Genomic DNA, 16862 nt, shown 5'->3' on the forward strand with positions numbered 1-16862 from the left:
AACATAAACAATAAATCAATAATATCATAAATGAGCTTCCAAAAGTGCATCTGCTCTGCTGCAAATACAAACACTTGTAACATATATTTTGGGTTGGTATTTTGTACCCGATTTAGAAGCAGTAAAATTCAGGAATTTACATTAAAGTACCTGTTGAGATCATGTCACAAACTTTAAGATAATGCAATAATTACATGCTATTCTTGGCTGCAGAAAGCACAAAAAAAAGGAGAGGGTTTATACATGCGGCTTCACTGGCATTAAAAGAAAACCTTTACAAAACTGCTATCAACCTACTGATTTAGGATACTAATTCCAGGAATTTGGCACTCCTTTAAGCTATAAACACATTGCTACTGTACGTGTTCAGGTTGTCTTTACTGTGCATGTGCAATAGGTCCACCCACTACAGACTGCATATATAGGTAACTAATAGTTGGGTGTTGGTTTGTTTGTTGTTGTTGTTGTTTTTAATTTCAGACACTAATGTATTTTTTTACCAAGAGTAGCTAGTGAACAGAAAAGGATGAGAAAACTTCGGGTGAGAGCAAGCAAGGAAGGCTTTCAGGGCCAGAAATGATACCTTTAAATGGACTCTGAAACAAATTAAGAGGCAGGTTGAGAAACAGATTAATATACAAGGATGATTTTCTTATGTGGGGACGATCTCGTCTCATATCTCATCTCATCTCATCTCATCTCATCTCATCTCATCTCATCTCATCTCATCTCATCTCATTGCATCTCATCTCATTGCATCTCATCTCATCTCATCTCTCTTGTCCATTTCTGCCCCCTTCCATTCCCAGCACTCTGATCTCCTTGCTTTCTCTCCTTCCTTCTGGCAATCTTTCTGCTGGCACTTCACAAGGTTAATTTTAACTATAGCAGTCAGTGGTGTTTGGGCATCACAGTCCCTATTTGGTGCTCCTATCAGAGTGGTACTGGGAATTTATGTTTCTTTTGCATCTGACACACCCTGATATTTCTTTGTTGGGTTGCTGCTCCTTGAGATAGGTGAAAAGCCAGACAGCAGGAAATTCCCAGAGTTTTGGAAGTTGCAACAGAAGTTAAGATCAGAAATACAATAAATATATTATCACTAATGGTATCAAGGCCCTGTCAGATAAGTCTTTGATATGTAGAGCTTCAGAGAACTTTTGGAATGTAAAAGGACAGAAGTCGGAGGAGTAAAGAAGGAAAAATATCTTATGAATAGACAACTTTGAAAAAAGGATGCAGAGATAATAAGACTTCATTCTGTAATGAATGAGTCACAGAATAAATAAAAGGAAGACTGAAAACTCCTTAAAAAACCTCAGAAAAAGTTTGTTTCTCTCTCTGTATAACATTTGAAAGAAAGGAAGTTTAAAATTACAGCGCATCCTATATTGAAAGTGCTAAAAGATGGCTTTTGTAGAAGAACCTCTACAAAACTCTGAGAATTACAAAGCCATCTTCATTTGTGCACCTGAAGTTACATGCTAAAATGTCATGCAAATAGTTGCACAGCAATATCCACTGCTTGTCCACCTTTCATCCATTTATTGAGATAGAATCCATTTGACACAGAAGATATAAAAAAAAAAGTTATTTGAATTACAGAAACCACTTTTTTGAGGAGTCAGGAGTAGGCAGCTCTTTAAAGTTCATCTTATGCAGAGTGTAGTAAGGAAGGAACAAGGGACAATGTAAATGAGAACAGTGACTAATTTTCCCAGTGGAGGAACTCCTACATATTTTAACTGCAGATCAGTAAGAATATACTTGGGAGAAGAGACGCCCATGTTAAATAATGTCAATGGACAGGAAAAAGTTGAACTGGCTTCAGAAGCAGTCATGGGAATATACACGCACGCTAAAGGGAACAAGCAGGTAAGAGGGAAAGCAGAGCTGTTGGTGTGAGTTGAAAACAGGAGATGCAGAGGGAGTCAGTGCTCCCAGCAATGAGGGACTAATTTCCCCCTATTTAGGTTGTCTTATAATGCCAGCAATAATTTTTGATTCCATTCACCACTTTTCATTTTTAATATTCAGTAAGCATTTTTCTCTGTGTATATGGGTGGCTGGGTGGGTGTGTTTAGTTATTATTTTATGGAAATACACACTTTTCTCTTAATATATAATTTTCCTATTTTTAACAATAAAAATATTTAAATTGAATAGCAGTCTTGAGCCATGATAGCATGCATTGAGTATGATAAAATGTATTGCATCAGCTGATGCCCCTGGATTAGTTTTGGGTAAACAATCATCTCTTTTCTGGTCTAGAACAACAGCAGCAAAACTGAAGCTGCTTTTCCAGGTTAGGACTATTTCTTAAAGTTTAACCTAATTAGGCCTTCATTTAAGAAAATCTGACCAAAATGGCCACAATAACAGTGCAGGAGTATAGTGGCAATGGACAGTGCATATGTTTCCTCTATGAAATGCTTTTTTAGCCACTAACACCAACACCGAAGACAGTGTAAGAAAACTTTTGTTCAATGTAGATTGACCATATTTAAAGTTGTGAGAAGGGCTTGGATTGAGCATTCCTATAGATATGAATGATGAGCCTTCCTCCTGAATAAATGCTTTTATTTTGGGAAATGCCTGCTTCCTTAATTCTTTCTTGCTGCAGAATTGAGATACAAATCCATTTTATTATTATCACAAGTATGACATGGGGTCACATAAAGTTCTCACCAGTCCTATTTGGGGAAATGTGAGTAGCCCAATGTGCATCTGGTTAGAGGTCTTCATATTTCATTGAACAAGCATAATGTGCACAACTAAAAGGAATTACCTAGCAAGTGATGCTTCTCTTGCAATTGCTCCTGAAAAAGCATTGATAGATCCCTGTGAGTTCAGCCTCCTGTGCTAAACAAACCCTTGTTGCAGCAATCCAATACATTTATAATTAGCTTAAAAATGTCCCTTTGTTATACTGTCCTACAGATAGAAATACTGTCCTGCAAAACGACAAATGGTTTTGAGTTGCAAAACTCAAAAGAATTTAGTGAAATTTTGATGGACCATATGGAGGACATTAATATGAGTTTACTGTGAAAGAGCAGCACGGTTATGATGACCCTGTGGAGAAAGAATTAGCCATAAACTGAGAGGGTAGTGACATATATTCTTTGGAAATCATTTGCATGTGCTGCACTGCACCTTTGTTTTTTTGTTGGGTGTTGATAAAAATGTAGTTTCTTGTGCAATACATGGTAAAACTCCTCCCCCGCGTCTATTATAAGGCCATCTTCTTTTGTGCACCTGCAGTTACGTGCAAAAAAATTTCACAAGCATATACACACACAACATCTATCATTTGTCCATGTATCATCAATTTATTTTTTCCAATTATGATGGCAAGCACAAACTGTTAAAACTCAGTCCTCAGGTCAGATGACCAACAATATACCATGTGTCTTTAGAACATGCTTAAGAAACTCCTTCACAAATTGCCCTGCATTATAGACACAGCAATGTAGCCCTAGAGTGTAGGTTACGTAAAAAAGAAAACTCAAACCCTCTAACAATTCAACTCCTACTTCACCCCCTTGTCACTTTGCTCTACACAAGTCAGCAAAGTGCTATTTTCCAGGGCGCTGTCAGACACATCAAAGGGACATCAACAAACACTCCATTATTGCTATAAATGTAAATTGTAAAATTGTACAATGGTTTGGGGTGGAAGTGACCTTAAACACCATCTAGCTCCCATCCCACTGGATGGGCAGAGCACTTTCTACTGGCATAGGCTCACTCAGAGCCCCATCCAACCTGTCCTTGAACACTTCCAGGGACGGGGCACCCACAACAACTCTGGGCAACCCGTTCCAGTGTCTCACCACCCTCATAACAAAGAATTTCTTCCTAATATTTAACCTAAACCCACCATCTTTCAGTTTGAAAGTGACCCTTGTCCGGTCACTACACTCACTTCCAGAAAGTCCTTCGCCATCTTTCTAGTAGTCTCCCGTTCTGGGAATAAATCATGCCCTAGCGTAGCTTAAGGTTATGTCCTCTCATCCTGTCCCTGGTTAGTTCCACGACAAGAGAGGCAGCTCCCACCTGGCCACACCCTCCCCACAAGTAGGTGCAGCCACTCGGAGTTTTAGGCGCCCCCGCCGCCCTCCGCAGCCATCCAGGCCCGCGAGGCCGGCGGCGGGCTGGCGGGGCGGGAGGCGCGGGGCCTCATGGGAACTGTAGTTCTTTGTGCTGCCGGCGGCGGGCTGGCGGGGCGGGAGGCGCGGGGCCTCATGGGAACTGTAGTTCTTTGTGCTGCCGGCGGCGGGCTGGCGGGGCGGGAGGCGCGGGGCCTCATGGGAACTGTAGTTCTTTGTGCTGCCGGCGGCGGGCTGGCGGGGCGGGAGGCGCGGGGCCTCATGGGAACTGTAGTTCTTTGTGCTGCCGCCGGCTCACCGCGGGGCGATGAGAGTTCCCGGCGTGCTTCGCGCGCAGCGCCGGGCGGCGGGCCCGGGGCGGAAGCGGGCGGACTACAGTTCCCGAGGTGCTCCGCGGGTGCTTCCAGCCGGGCGGGCGGCGGGCCCGCGCGGCGGTTGAATGCAGGCGGGCGGAGCGGCGCGATGGAGCTGTCGGCGCTCGTCAGGAAGCTCGGTAATGGCTCCTGTCCCTGCCGGCCCTGCCGCTGAGGGGCTGCGGGCAGGGACAGCGTGCGGCCCGGCGCTGCTCTGCGGGAGCCCGGCCGCCCCTGCCCGGCCTCCGCCGCCCCTCGCCGCTCTTTTTTTGCCTGCTGCTCTTCCACTCCGCGGCAGGCGTGGGGGCGGCGGCGGCGCTCCCCTAGGGGGACATGCTTCCATAAGGAAATGCCAGAGGTTTCCCCGTCAGACACGGTGCCTTTCGATTCGGTGGGCTTGGGTAGTTTTTTGTTCGGCTGGTGAGTCCGAGGCAGCTTTCTGTACCTACAGCACACTCTATGGTAGAGTTTCTGGCACCAGGTTATATGAGTAGAGGGGCATCTGGCGCCGGATTATATCAGTATGTCTTAAAACCTATCACCGCTTTATAATTATGCAAACACACTTGAATAGGTTGTTGCTGGTGAGTGGGACCATATTTGTCTCCCTGGTAGGCATAATACTGGGTTTATAAGGGGGCTTTTTTTTTCACTGCATCTCTGGCAGTATTCTGTTTCTCCAAATAAGAAAAAAGTTATATCAAATAATTTTATGGTTTCTTAGTCCCTTTTTTTTTTTTTGGGCAGGTCATGAACTGACAGAGATAAGAGAGCGATCTTTGAAGACTATTCTGTTTAAACTAGACCACAACTTGATTTCCTATGCTGATCTGGTCCACGAAAAAGCACTTTTTCGTAACCTTTTGGAGTGGTTCAATTTCCCAGTCGTACCAATAAAAGAGGAAGTATTAAATTTTGTGAACAGTTTGATCAAGGTATGACATACTAACATTCATTTATTTTTAAACTGTATGTTTTTAGAATGCTGAAGCTAAATAAAGCTGGATATTACTTGACTCTGTAGCTCCATGTAACAAGATTTTTAGAGTGTTTTACAAAGACAAGAATAATAAAGCCACTGGGTGTAGACCAAAGTTAAAACAATTTCAGTGACTTCAGATGGGTCAGAGAGATAGCTGAGAAAAATAGTTTTTCCTGGGTTTCTGCTTTACCTTCCCTGCTTCTTCAGTTTCTCATTTAGTGCTTCATTTTTTAACTTGGATAATGATTTTCAGCTAAGCATTTACATTGTTCCTGGATAATAAAGATTTGAACATTGGTGCAACTAATTTGAGGAAATGTTACAGAAACTTCAGATAGCTCGGATTTTTACATTTTTGTGTTTTAATCTCTAAACTGCAACTATGCAGAGTTACAAAACCCATCGTTGATACTGATGGATGGATGTCATGGTTTAACCCCAACCAGCAGCTAAGCCCCACACAGCCACTTGGTCACACCCTACCAGTGGGACTGAGGAGAGAATGGGATTGGTGAAAGGGAGAAGACTCATGGGCTGAGACAAAGGTAGTTGCATAGGAAAAGCAAAAGCTGCATGCACGAAGAAAGCAAAACAAGGGATTAGTTCACCACTTCTGTGGGCAGGCAGGTGTTCAGATGTCTCCAGGAGAGCACAGCACCCTCAGATGTAATGGTGACTTGAGGAGACAAATACAGTCACTCCAAATGTCTCCCCCTTCCTCTTCATTTCACCCCTTTTATAGACTGAGCATGCTGTTGGACCTGGATGGTCTTTAAGGTCCCTTCCAACCAGGCCTTTTTGTGATTCTGTGATATAGCGTATCCCTCTGGTCAGTTGGGGTCACCTGTCCTGGTTGTGTCTCCTCCCAGCCTCCCATGTACTCCCAGATCCCTTGCCAGGAAAGCAGAAAAGCCTTTGGTTATGTGTAAGCCGTGCTTAGCAGTAACAAAGATATCTCTTTATTATCAGCCCTGTGTCCAGCACAAATCCAAAATACATCCCTCTGCCGGCCACTGGGAAGAAAATTAACTCTACCTCAGCATAATGGTGTAAATGAATAAAGGCAAAATATAACTTAAGAATTTCAATTCTTTTCCTTCTTCCCCCTGCTGATCTCTACTGCCTGCCCCCATCCAGATACCTTAAGACTCTTCAAAGTAACGTTATCAGTTTGTCTTAATGTAGCATCCACCTGCTGCCCAGAAAATGATTGGAATTGGTGCAGTGGAATTCTTCTCTCAGCTTCGCTCCGATGTGGATCCAAACTTGCAGGCCATAATTGATGGGATTGTGGATGGACTGTTCTTTCTTCCTTCTGAACTCCCTTCTAGTTCTTCAGTGTGTTATCAAGCTCACTCTCAGCCTTCAGTAGATCAACCAGGTAAACTACATATTTTGAACTGTAATTTATTTTATATTAAAATAAAGCAAATTAAAAGGCCATGAGAAGCTGATGTTTCCAGGCACAGTAGGCGAATTATTCCTGAGAGATCAGTGAAGTGTGTGCTAATCAGATTCTGCCAGACACAGTGTGACTTTAGCTAAATCACCTGGTGGCATTCCTGTAATGGAATTCCCTTTCCATTTCCTCAGTGTATAATATCCGTTTTCTGTAATGTACAAAGAGCATGACACAACTTCCAAGAACAGTTTTATGGCAGCAAGTGTGTAGCAACTTCAAACAAGTTCATAATTGTGCTTTGCTGCTGTTCTTTGCATAGTAAGCTTTAGATTGGAAAGCAATTAAAATCTTATGAGAAAAAAAGAAAAAAAATCAGTAGTTGATCCTAACAGAATGATTTTTGAAGCTACAGTAGTTGTATGCACTATCTACTTAGTATTGAATAAGCATTTGTCATAGAAGAATATATAAACTTTCTTTAAAATGTCACATTATGTGTGAAGTGCTATTGCTTGCATCTGTTACCTAGCTCATTATCTGTCTGTTTCAATGATTTACATTTTCTCCAAGATGTAGTTTAACCCGTTTGGTTCTCCTCTTCTGCCTTAAAAACTTTAGAGCTGAGTTTGGAGAAGAAAATTGCATATCATATTACATTACCTCCTGCTTATTGTGGGAAAGACTGTTACACAGTGCATGTGGTAGTAATGACCACACCTCTGTCACTCATACTGTGCACTCACAGAGATAAAAGTAATTTTTTTGGTGGTTCCTGCCACCTCTCTAATGCTTGGAGATTTAGTTGACTAGAACTATGTGTGTGGTGATTGTTATTATTTTTTTCCTTCCTGTGCCCACATAAGGGCAGATTTTTACTTAATGTTTCTACTCTGTGGAGAAGAATAGTCTTCTACATGTGCGTTCTTAAATTATATCTTTCTGAAATTACTCAGTTGAAGTTATTTATACTGTAAATTGTATGCATGTGTGGATGGAATAATCCTAATGCTTCCTAACAGGAGTGTTGTATTTTTCTTTCTGTTTCAACTTAAGGTACTGTAAAACTTTTTAAACTAATAATCTATCATTATCTAGTTTGATCCTGAGAACCAAATATTATTTCTGGAGAGACTGCTTTTAGTGTTAACATTTCTTGTGCATATTTTCATGCAGTGTGCATATGAATGACATGTAGCAGTATACATATGTACAAGAGGGTGACTTTTCAGGTGACCTGAGAAGAGAGCAGTTTGGTAGAAAAGCGTTTTAAGTAATTAATTTGAAAAGTTAATATTATTACTACAGAGGTAGATTAAAGGCATACCATTTATTTGGTTGCCAGTCCTCCATCAGGTAATAAATTTTTCTGTAATTTTTTTAATGTTGTTTGTATGGTATGCAAGTTAGTGTAAAAAATGGAGAAGAATGAGCCCTATACTGTTGCAGAATATAACTGTAAAAAAATTAACACTGACACACACTTTTCACTCATTTTTCTGATCATCTGAAACTATTTTAACCTATTAAGGAAACTGATTTAAAACTCAAGGACAAGAGGGAGGTAGTTAAGAAAGGGCAAGAAAATAAACTGTTTTTCTTTTTCTGTGTGTGTATGCATTTTTTAAACTTACCCCTTTTTTTTATTTTAGTTCTGCCTCAGGAGGAATTATTCACTGGATATTTTTGTCAAAGTAGAAGTCATCTGCCACACTTAGAAATATCTCCCAAAAGAACAGTTGGTATGTGTAGTTATAAAGAAATATGTTAATTACAGAAAGAGCTTTGAGTTGTAATTCAGATGGAATTCCATTACAAATGTGGATAGCAGAACTGGCTTTTTCGCTTTTTCCCTTTTTCCCTTTTTCCCTTTTTCCCTTTTTCCCTTTTTCCCTTTTTCCCTTTTTCCCTTTTTCCCGGAAATCTAACACCACAGAAGCTACAATTATAATGCTTACAAAAATGACATTCATCTTAACAGATATTTCCCTTTTCTAGTAAATAGTGTAGCTCTTTGGAATATCTAAAGTTCTGCAGTTTGAACATTATTTAAATTACCAGTGTTTTCCAGATGATCTGTGTTTCATAATCAGAAGTGGCTTAAAGGATTAAGTACCTTTTATTTCAACAAAACTTACTCTGAAGTACCTTTGTACTGTTTAGTAAACTGGTTTAGGTGCTAGGGGAATCTTTGCTTTGTATTTAAATGAAAACCAGTGTTATGCTTTATTTTGTTTTGTTTTGTTTTTTTTTTTTATTTTTGTCAAATGAAGTGTTTCACTGACTGGCACAGATCAATAATATTGTGGCAGGTCTTTGCCTGTACCAGTGTACTAGTAGCCATTCACAGGAGAGTGTTTTATTTAAAATACACTATGGTGCTGAGATCTAGATTTTAAAATATGACTTTGCAGTTACTGTAGGTAAATGACCAGTTTTTAGTAGTTTTTAGTAGCATATGCTAGGAATTACACTATTATTATTATTACAACTTTTAAGTTAAAAATGGCTTTAATTTTTTTTTCCATTGCAAAGTTATTATGTGTCATAATTTTGTAAGAAGAATAATTTCTAGTGCTTTAAGGGTAAAACCATGAGGTGAATTTTCCATTTTTAGAGATCATGCTAATGGATAAAATACTATTTAATAGCAGATAAAAATTATAATTTGATTGAAAGCATGATGTGGCAGATTGAATATTCTTCCACTAATGCTGTATCTGTTATTTGCTAAAGCTTCCTTCAATAAGCATATTTCATTTGGACTTGGTATGACCTTAGTGATGCTTTGATATTGCTTAAAATTGTCATTATAAGCATTTGAGCTTGTGCAAGCCTCTATTTACTGAAAGATGTTTCTGTGTAAGATAGTATATTGTTGATAAGTTTTTTACTTTGCCTTGGATGTATACAATACAATATTTCTATAAAATACATTTTAAGACATCCACTCTTTCTTTTTTTTTTTTTGCAGTGAAATGCTTGAAATTTTCCACATTTCCTTGGCTAACTCTGACTTCAACAGATAGACATGTTCTTTCCTCAAATGAAAGGTGCAGTAGCAGAAATATTACAATTTCCTTGTAGTTTTAGGTTTTATTTTTCAGGAATAGTGCCTGTAAATTTCTGTCCTTCTGCATCATGAGGTTGTTCTTGTAAATAACCCAATGAGCTAATTTTTGATAAGTGGCTGTAATAAATGGGCTGAAGCTCGGCAGTGTCACTCTCCGTGTTTTGTGTTTAAATCAGAGTGTCTTTGGGTCTTATGTTAATGACACTTCAGTCTGTGTTTTAAATTTCTGAAGTGGATCAAAGATTTCTTTCCGCTAATAATAGAACAAGCTAGAATAAAATCATTATTTACTTTACCCTGGGACCAGTTGGTAGGAAAATCCCTACTTTCAGTGGTAGCTTAATTAAATTTAGGCCAATAAGTTTAGGTACAGGGCCTTATCCAGGCATTGAGTCATTCCAACTGTCTTTCTGCAGTGACTTCATTTTTTTCTTTAATTTCAAAAAATTGTTTGAAGTGCCCCAAGGGAGAGTTCTGTAGCTGGGATTCCTTATGAGTTGTCACAGACCTCTCATAGAGTTCTAGCAGTTTTTTTTGGTGTGTGTTTGTTTTTTCTTTTTGAAAATCTCTGAAGCTGGAGAACCTGTTTAATATTTTATTTCCTTTGTGCTGTTGTGTAGAAAAGGAGCACATATTTGTAACACTGGACATATTTGATATTTTTTACAGTGATTTCAGAAACGGTGGTTTCCGAATCAATCGGAAAAAGTGAAGTGGACTATCCTAAAGATTATTTTAATTTACTAATATTCATCTTAGAATAGCTGATAAATTTCTCCCTTTATGGGATTTCCCACTTATGTAATACAAGTGCTTTTAAGTTATACATGAACCTTAGTAATGAAAGAAACTTTCTTACTGGTATGAGTTATATTACTTGCTGTATACCACTGAGATAATCACTAGCTTCACAGGGAATTTCCTCTAGTTCTTCTTTTAATTTCAGATTAAGAATCAATTAAAGCTATTTCTCTTAAACCAAATTTTACTTGTGTGAATTGAGATTGCTCTTTATTATATATAGGATTCATATAGCTAAGGAATAATTCAGCTGAAAAAATGATATGACAATAGAATTACAGACATTTTTGTTTTCTTTAAATTTTTCACTGTTGCGATTATAACTTTCTTGTAAAGACTTGTTCAGGCTAATAATTGCTGGTTGGTTTTCTTTTCACTTTAATACATATTTAAATATGAACTTGTAGCTCTTTGGGAAGTAACAACCAAAGTTTAATTTGGAATACATGTGAGCTTCTTCAGGATGTGATTATGCAAGATTTTCCCGCGGAGATCTTCCTTCAAAGACCGAAGATTGTACAGGCAAGAATTCATATAAGTTTAAAGTTTTTATTGTTATAAGCTTTGCAAAGGATGAATTGATGCATTTAACTGAATTTGTTTTTAAACAAAATAGTTGAACAGAAGTACCTTTATGCTAACTCCATGTGCATAGGAAGGGGGACATTGGCTATGTATTGTAGTTTTTAAGTTTTTTGCTTGCAACAATGTATACTGCTAATCAGTAATCAAGTGTTTTCTGAAGTAATACTTTGTTTCTTCTGGATAAGATTCTGGTAACCAAAGTACTGACTTTATTTGAAATACAGTGTGAAACTTGGCTTCTTCTCTAGGCCTGATAGTCTTGTATTCAGCAATAAAAGAGTAGTTGAGCCTATTTATTCTTTGCTATGATTTTGAAAAGCACTTACAAACACTTTTGAACTGTATTTGGTGTAAGACTTGCTGGTGTGGTTGTTCATGAAGGTGATTAATGCTCAGATCTCGGTGTTGGTGGTTTTGTCTTTGCAGAGCCTTTTGTCTCTTCTAAACCTGGCTTTTGCAGGAGATGGAAGACACCAGTTGGCTTTGCAGGCTGTGTCGTGCTTGCAACAGCTCTGCAGCTTCTTGAGAAGTAGGCTTAACTTCCACAGAGATCCAAGTTTTTCTTCCTCAGAGCAAGGTAGGTATTTTTAAGTATTTCAGATACTGTTGTTTTTACAACAGGTAAGGTGGTCTAAAATGACAGAAAAAAACAAAGCCAGAACCTTATAGCAAATGTAATCTCCTGAAATTGTTTTGCTAAAGGAGTAGTGTTCAGTACTATTAATGTTAATTAAAGAACTTTGAGTACTTGCATTGTTTTAAAGTACTTACTCAGTTTTACTTTCCCGTGATTCCCCATTCATCTACTTCTCCCACTATCCAATTGTTTGTATGTCAGCAAGGGAGGGATTTTTAACTAAAACTGAATTGAATCTGTAAAATAAAAGTGGGCAAAGTTTCAAAAAAGCTTTCAAGCTATTAGTACTTAAATTAATACTAATTTCATGAGCTATTTGAACTTTTTTTTTATGCTGACTGCTAAAAGTAGTTTAATAATTGTTTTGAATTTTACAGTCATGACGGCTGCTTCACAATGTTCTTAATGATTAAATGTTGTAGCTTTAATAGTGCAGATTACTTATACTGGTCTTCTTGTTTCCATTTTGTCATCTGATTTGAATCAAAACTTTGTTTCTGTAAATTTCTAGTCTGGTTTTCTTAATAAGATTGCCGTTACATTTGGTGTCTTAATAAATGGTACTGGCTGCTAATTCAGTTATAATACCAACAAGTCCAAGAGCCTTACCCAGACACAACACTTCTATTTTTAAAACTCAAGATTTATGATTCAGCTGGAATCTTCAGTGGTTTTTGCCTCTGAGTTTGGTTTCCAAACTCTTGCTACTTGCCAGTGATCAGTTGCTCTGGGTCATCAGTATTTACATGGTATTTCTTTTTATATCTTGTTGCTTTTACTGTTCACTACGTAGTATCTTTCAGAATAATGGATGCTTCTAAGGAATACACATATTTTTTGTGTTACGTAAAGGCACAGCTTCCCAGAATTCATCTATATCTTACTGTCAAGAAGCAAGAGGTGCTCCACGTTCTCAGAATCCATCACCTGGAAGTAGTAGTCCTCGGCCCTCTGTAATTGGACGGACTGTTCAGCGTCCTAGAGGAGATGGTCAAGATTGGGATGCAGTATCCTCTAGGTAAATGAAACAGGAAATAACTTACACTTCAGTTAAGAACATTGTAATATAGGATTATATTGTCAGCTTCTTGTCAGTGTTTGGATTGATGCAATGGCTTTGGTAACTTGTGAAGATAGAAACTGTGCGAATGAATTAAACCATTCTTAAAGTGGTGTTCAGAATACATAAAATCATTGCCACATTTTGTACCCAACCACCATTTTAAACAGTCTCTTCCTATCATTTGTTATTGCTTGTGCATGTATTTGTAAGATACAGAAAAGCATTTATTTATTAAGTCTATTGCTGGAAAGTCAGGGATTTTTCTTTTTTTCAGCAGATGACCTCATAAGTTCTTTTAAGTGGAATGGCCATCCCATAGGTAACAGTATATAGTATCGCCAAAAATGCTATGCTGCATAAAGATTTCTCTTGAAGTCTTTAAAATTTGTTGTTAAATGTGACAACAAATTTCAATTCTATAATATGTAAATATTTGACTCATATGAAATTATAAATTGTCTGTATACCCTCAAAATGCAGAAGTTTTTGTGTGTGGTTTTGTGGCTTGTCTTGACACAGCTTAAAGACTTAAAGCTGCTGTTCAAGTACCAATGTCTTCTAGTATGTGGGATTTTAAAGTCCTTGTAAATCTCTACTGTGTGCTTGTTGGTGGGTCTTTTGAGTCTCTGTGATGTATGGACTTAGTGATTGAGTACTTCCTAGGTATTCAAATAGACTGTGATGAGAATAGTTCAATTGTAAATACATCTTGACAGTCATAGTAAAAAGTTATTTTTATTTAAGTCTAATGTATTAATTTTTTATCATGTGACTAATATGGCACTGTCAGTGAATTCCAGGCTTTATTCCTTTTAGGCCCTGGCCATTTTCCAAAGCTGAACAGTGAACAGTTTTAAGCAGCTCGTGTATATTTTCAAGAGAGAGCAATGGCCTGCCTGTTAGTCTAGAAATGAAAGCTGCATAAGAATATGTACCATATATAATAATTCAGGCAGTAATGAGACTTCTAGAAACCAGGGAGTGGTGGTAGGATTATTTTATGAGCTGTTCATGACTGCACACCTTTATCCTCTTGCATCCTGTGTGCTCTAGTAGACCGGATAACTGCCCACAAATCTCATTTCTTACAAAAATATAATCTAGCCCAGAGGTAGCAGAAAGAACAAGATGGTGTTGAATAGAAGATATGATAGAGGGAAATGACAGTAGTGTTTCTCTGACATTTCTGATTTTCATAAGGAAGAGCTGCTTTTAGTGAATCTTGTATTTTACTACATAATTTTAATGTAAATTTGTCTATTGCTATTCTATATGTAACTCTTCTTTTCCTTCTTCTTTAATCTTGAGACACTTCAATCTATCTGTTTGTCTGTTTCAAATTCTGCCTGGAAACTTAACCTTTCCTCTTCTGAATTGTTTTTATGGTTGATACCTCTCCTTCCTTTTCCTCTGGTAAGTGCAGCCAAACCCCAACTATGTATTTGCTGAACTCTTCTCTTTTGCTTGTAGTTTTCTGTTGACTTGTAAATCAGTTGGCATTTAACTTCTTACAGACATTTTTTGCATTTAATTAGACAGCAGAATGTAACACAGTCATGCCACAATTCAGTTTCTTGAGCTTGTTTAATAATAAAAAAGGGGACCAATCAAAAGCCAGTTATAAGCCATACAGATTTTTAAAGCAAATCAAGATTGCTAAGCATGGTTTGGGATAAGAAAACTTTAAAAATATGTTCTGATTTTTATTAATTATAATACCAACAGTGAAATTAGATTATTATTGTACTTAGTTGGAAACAAACACAGTTACAAACTATATATTGTTTATAATATATTAACCATATATGCTATATTTGATCATATATTCATGTATCATAGATAATTAATTTTTCTAATTAAAATATGTCTATAATTTAGTAGCACTCTGCATACTGTGTAAGATATATTTGATTACACTTAAGGCTTTCATGGACAAGGGAATACTTCCTGTTTTACAGTGGACAGGGTAGTCCTAAGGAGTAAACTTAGCTCATGCTTCTTAATTTTCCTTCTAAGGATTCTTGTGGCTAGCTATATAGAATGGTTTTAATATAGTAAGTGTAATTCAGGCTGAAATTTGATTTAGTAAGTGGTCTTGCTTTAAGGAACTGATAGACTTTGTTAATAAAAAAAAAAAAATCAAATCAACTGGTATTTCTCATGCAATGTTGTATTCATTGCAGGTGTATTTCTTCCAGTACACAGTGCTAAGTGATTCTGAAGATGATTGCCAAAACATTAGGCTTTCACTTGTGACGCTGCCTCTTCTGACATTTAAACAAACAACCAAACAAAATCTCCCTCTTCCCACAACACTGGTAGATAGCAGAGAAAGATTGGGATGGGGGGAAGGATTTGCTTAAGGCAGGAGTCATGAAAATACTTGATGTTATTTCTAAATAACGTCTGTACATATGTTTTCTCTTTGCAAAAGTTAACTATTTCTTTTTTAAAAAAATTTGTTTGCTTTTTGTTTTAAGTGGAAACAGTACTCAAGCAAATGCAAACTCCAGAATCTCTCTGCATTCCCCATTTGAAGTAGGACATATTGACCTACCAGATATTGAAAATGAGGACACTTTGGAATTACAGATGAAGCAGCTTAGCCTTCCTCAGTTCTGTGTTTCCATCTTGGAAAATGCAATACCTCTTCTAAGAACAGGTGAGAAAGTTTTGAGTTAAGTATTTAATTTCATTATCTTTCCCATCCTTAATACAAGATACTCTTGAGAAGTTGGTTGATGAGGTGAGTACCTCAGGTAAATAAGGCACAGATAATTACTGATGTACTGTGGCTAGTTGCAACAGATCTTTTCTAGGGACTTGGTTCAGGTCACAAAGCTTGAATCTTCTGATTGATTTCCAGAATTGCTGCAGAAGTTTCAAGTGCTTTTTACTGACAGTGGCAGGAAGTGAGTGTATGGTGAAAAAATTGTGTGACAAGATAAAATGTCATTCAGGAAGTTGAAAAAATAACCACTCTTAACCAAACATGTTCTCAAAAGGATCTGTTTAAGCACAGTTTTCCCCCTGTTGAAAAAATAATAAAAATTCTGGTGGAAGACTAGTTTATATTTTTACAAATGCAGTAACAAATGGTTTAAGGAACATAAGTAATGATAGTCTAATTGCAAATTTTAATTAATGGAGGTTCTAAATTGCAAAATCCTGTTGGAGGACAATATTTTTTCTCCTACGTTGTCTAAAATAGTATTTAGCTGTAAAATGTAATGTAATTCAAAACAGGTATTGGTAAATGTGGTCAGGGTTTCAAATATAGGAGCTGGAAATGTGCATCTGTCTGTGACTAGGATACTAGAAGTTAGAGGCTTCAACTTAGAAAAATTCTATGAAGTGTGTATGAAAATTATTCCTTTTTCTTTTCTTGTTAGAAACCAACTAAAATAAATTCAAGTTTTGTTTTTCCCTTTCAGAATAGTGGTATTTAAATATTAATTAGTTACAAGCACAGTCTTGACTTCTAATGTCTTTTATTTATAATGTAAAACTGCATAAAATGTATTTTCTATCTTTTCCATTTCTGGTGCCTGTCAGTTCAAATCTGTGGTTAAAATACAGCTTTTCTGTGTTTCAAGGTTGTTTCTTTCAATCTTATCTTAGAATTAAAATAGTTTTACTTTTTGGAAAGGTGGACCTCTCTTTGTTTATCTTCCCCTTAGGTTTTTTACACTTTTTAAACTCTCCTTGGTGATATTTCATCATTCTTCCACTGTGCTGTGATGAGATACAGATTGTAAGGGAACTTATATTTTTATCCTGTTCCTGTTGATCTGAAGGCACACTGTGAGACAGTGTGATATTGTGAGACAGTAACACACAGTTTCTCATGTAGTTAT

The 16862-nt window shown here is 37.4% G+C and overlaps 1 protein-coding gene across 1 annotated transcript in view; it reads left to right on the forward strand.

The window, feature by feature from the left end:
* The first annotated feature begins 4574 nt into the window (after positions 1–4574).
* Positions 4575–16862, forward strand: part of RTTN (rotatin) — a 77731-nt gene continuing 65443 nt past the window's right edge. The window contains exons 1-9 of the mRNA XM_062487589.1: positions 4575–4605; positions 5213–5400; positions 6633–6828; positions 8499–8597; positions 9821–9899; positions 11128–11242; positions 11732–11882; positions 12795–12960; positions 15486–15667. Of these exons, the coding sequence (XP_062343573.1) occupies positions 4575–4605; positions 5213–5400; positions 6633–6828; positions 8499–8597; positions 9821–9899; positions 11128–11242; positions 11732–11882; positions 12795–12960; positions 15486–15667 (1207 nt within the window). The remainder of the gene's footprint in view (positions 4606–5212; positions 5401–6632; positions 6829–8498; positions 8598–9820; positions 9900–11127; positions 11243–11731; positions 11883–12794; positions 12961–15485; positions 15668–16862) is intronic.

Source organism: Cinclus cinclus, chromosome 1 (assembly GCF_963662255.1).
Source record: "Cinclus cinclus chromosome 1, bCinCin1.1, whole genome shotgun sequence".
NCBI lineage: Eukaryota > Metazoa > Chordata > Aves > Passeriformes > Cinclidae > Cinclus > Cinclus cinclus.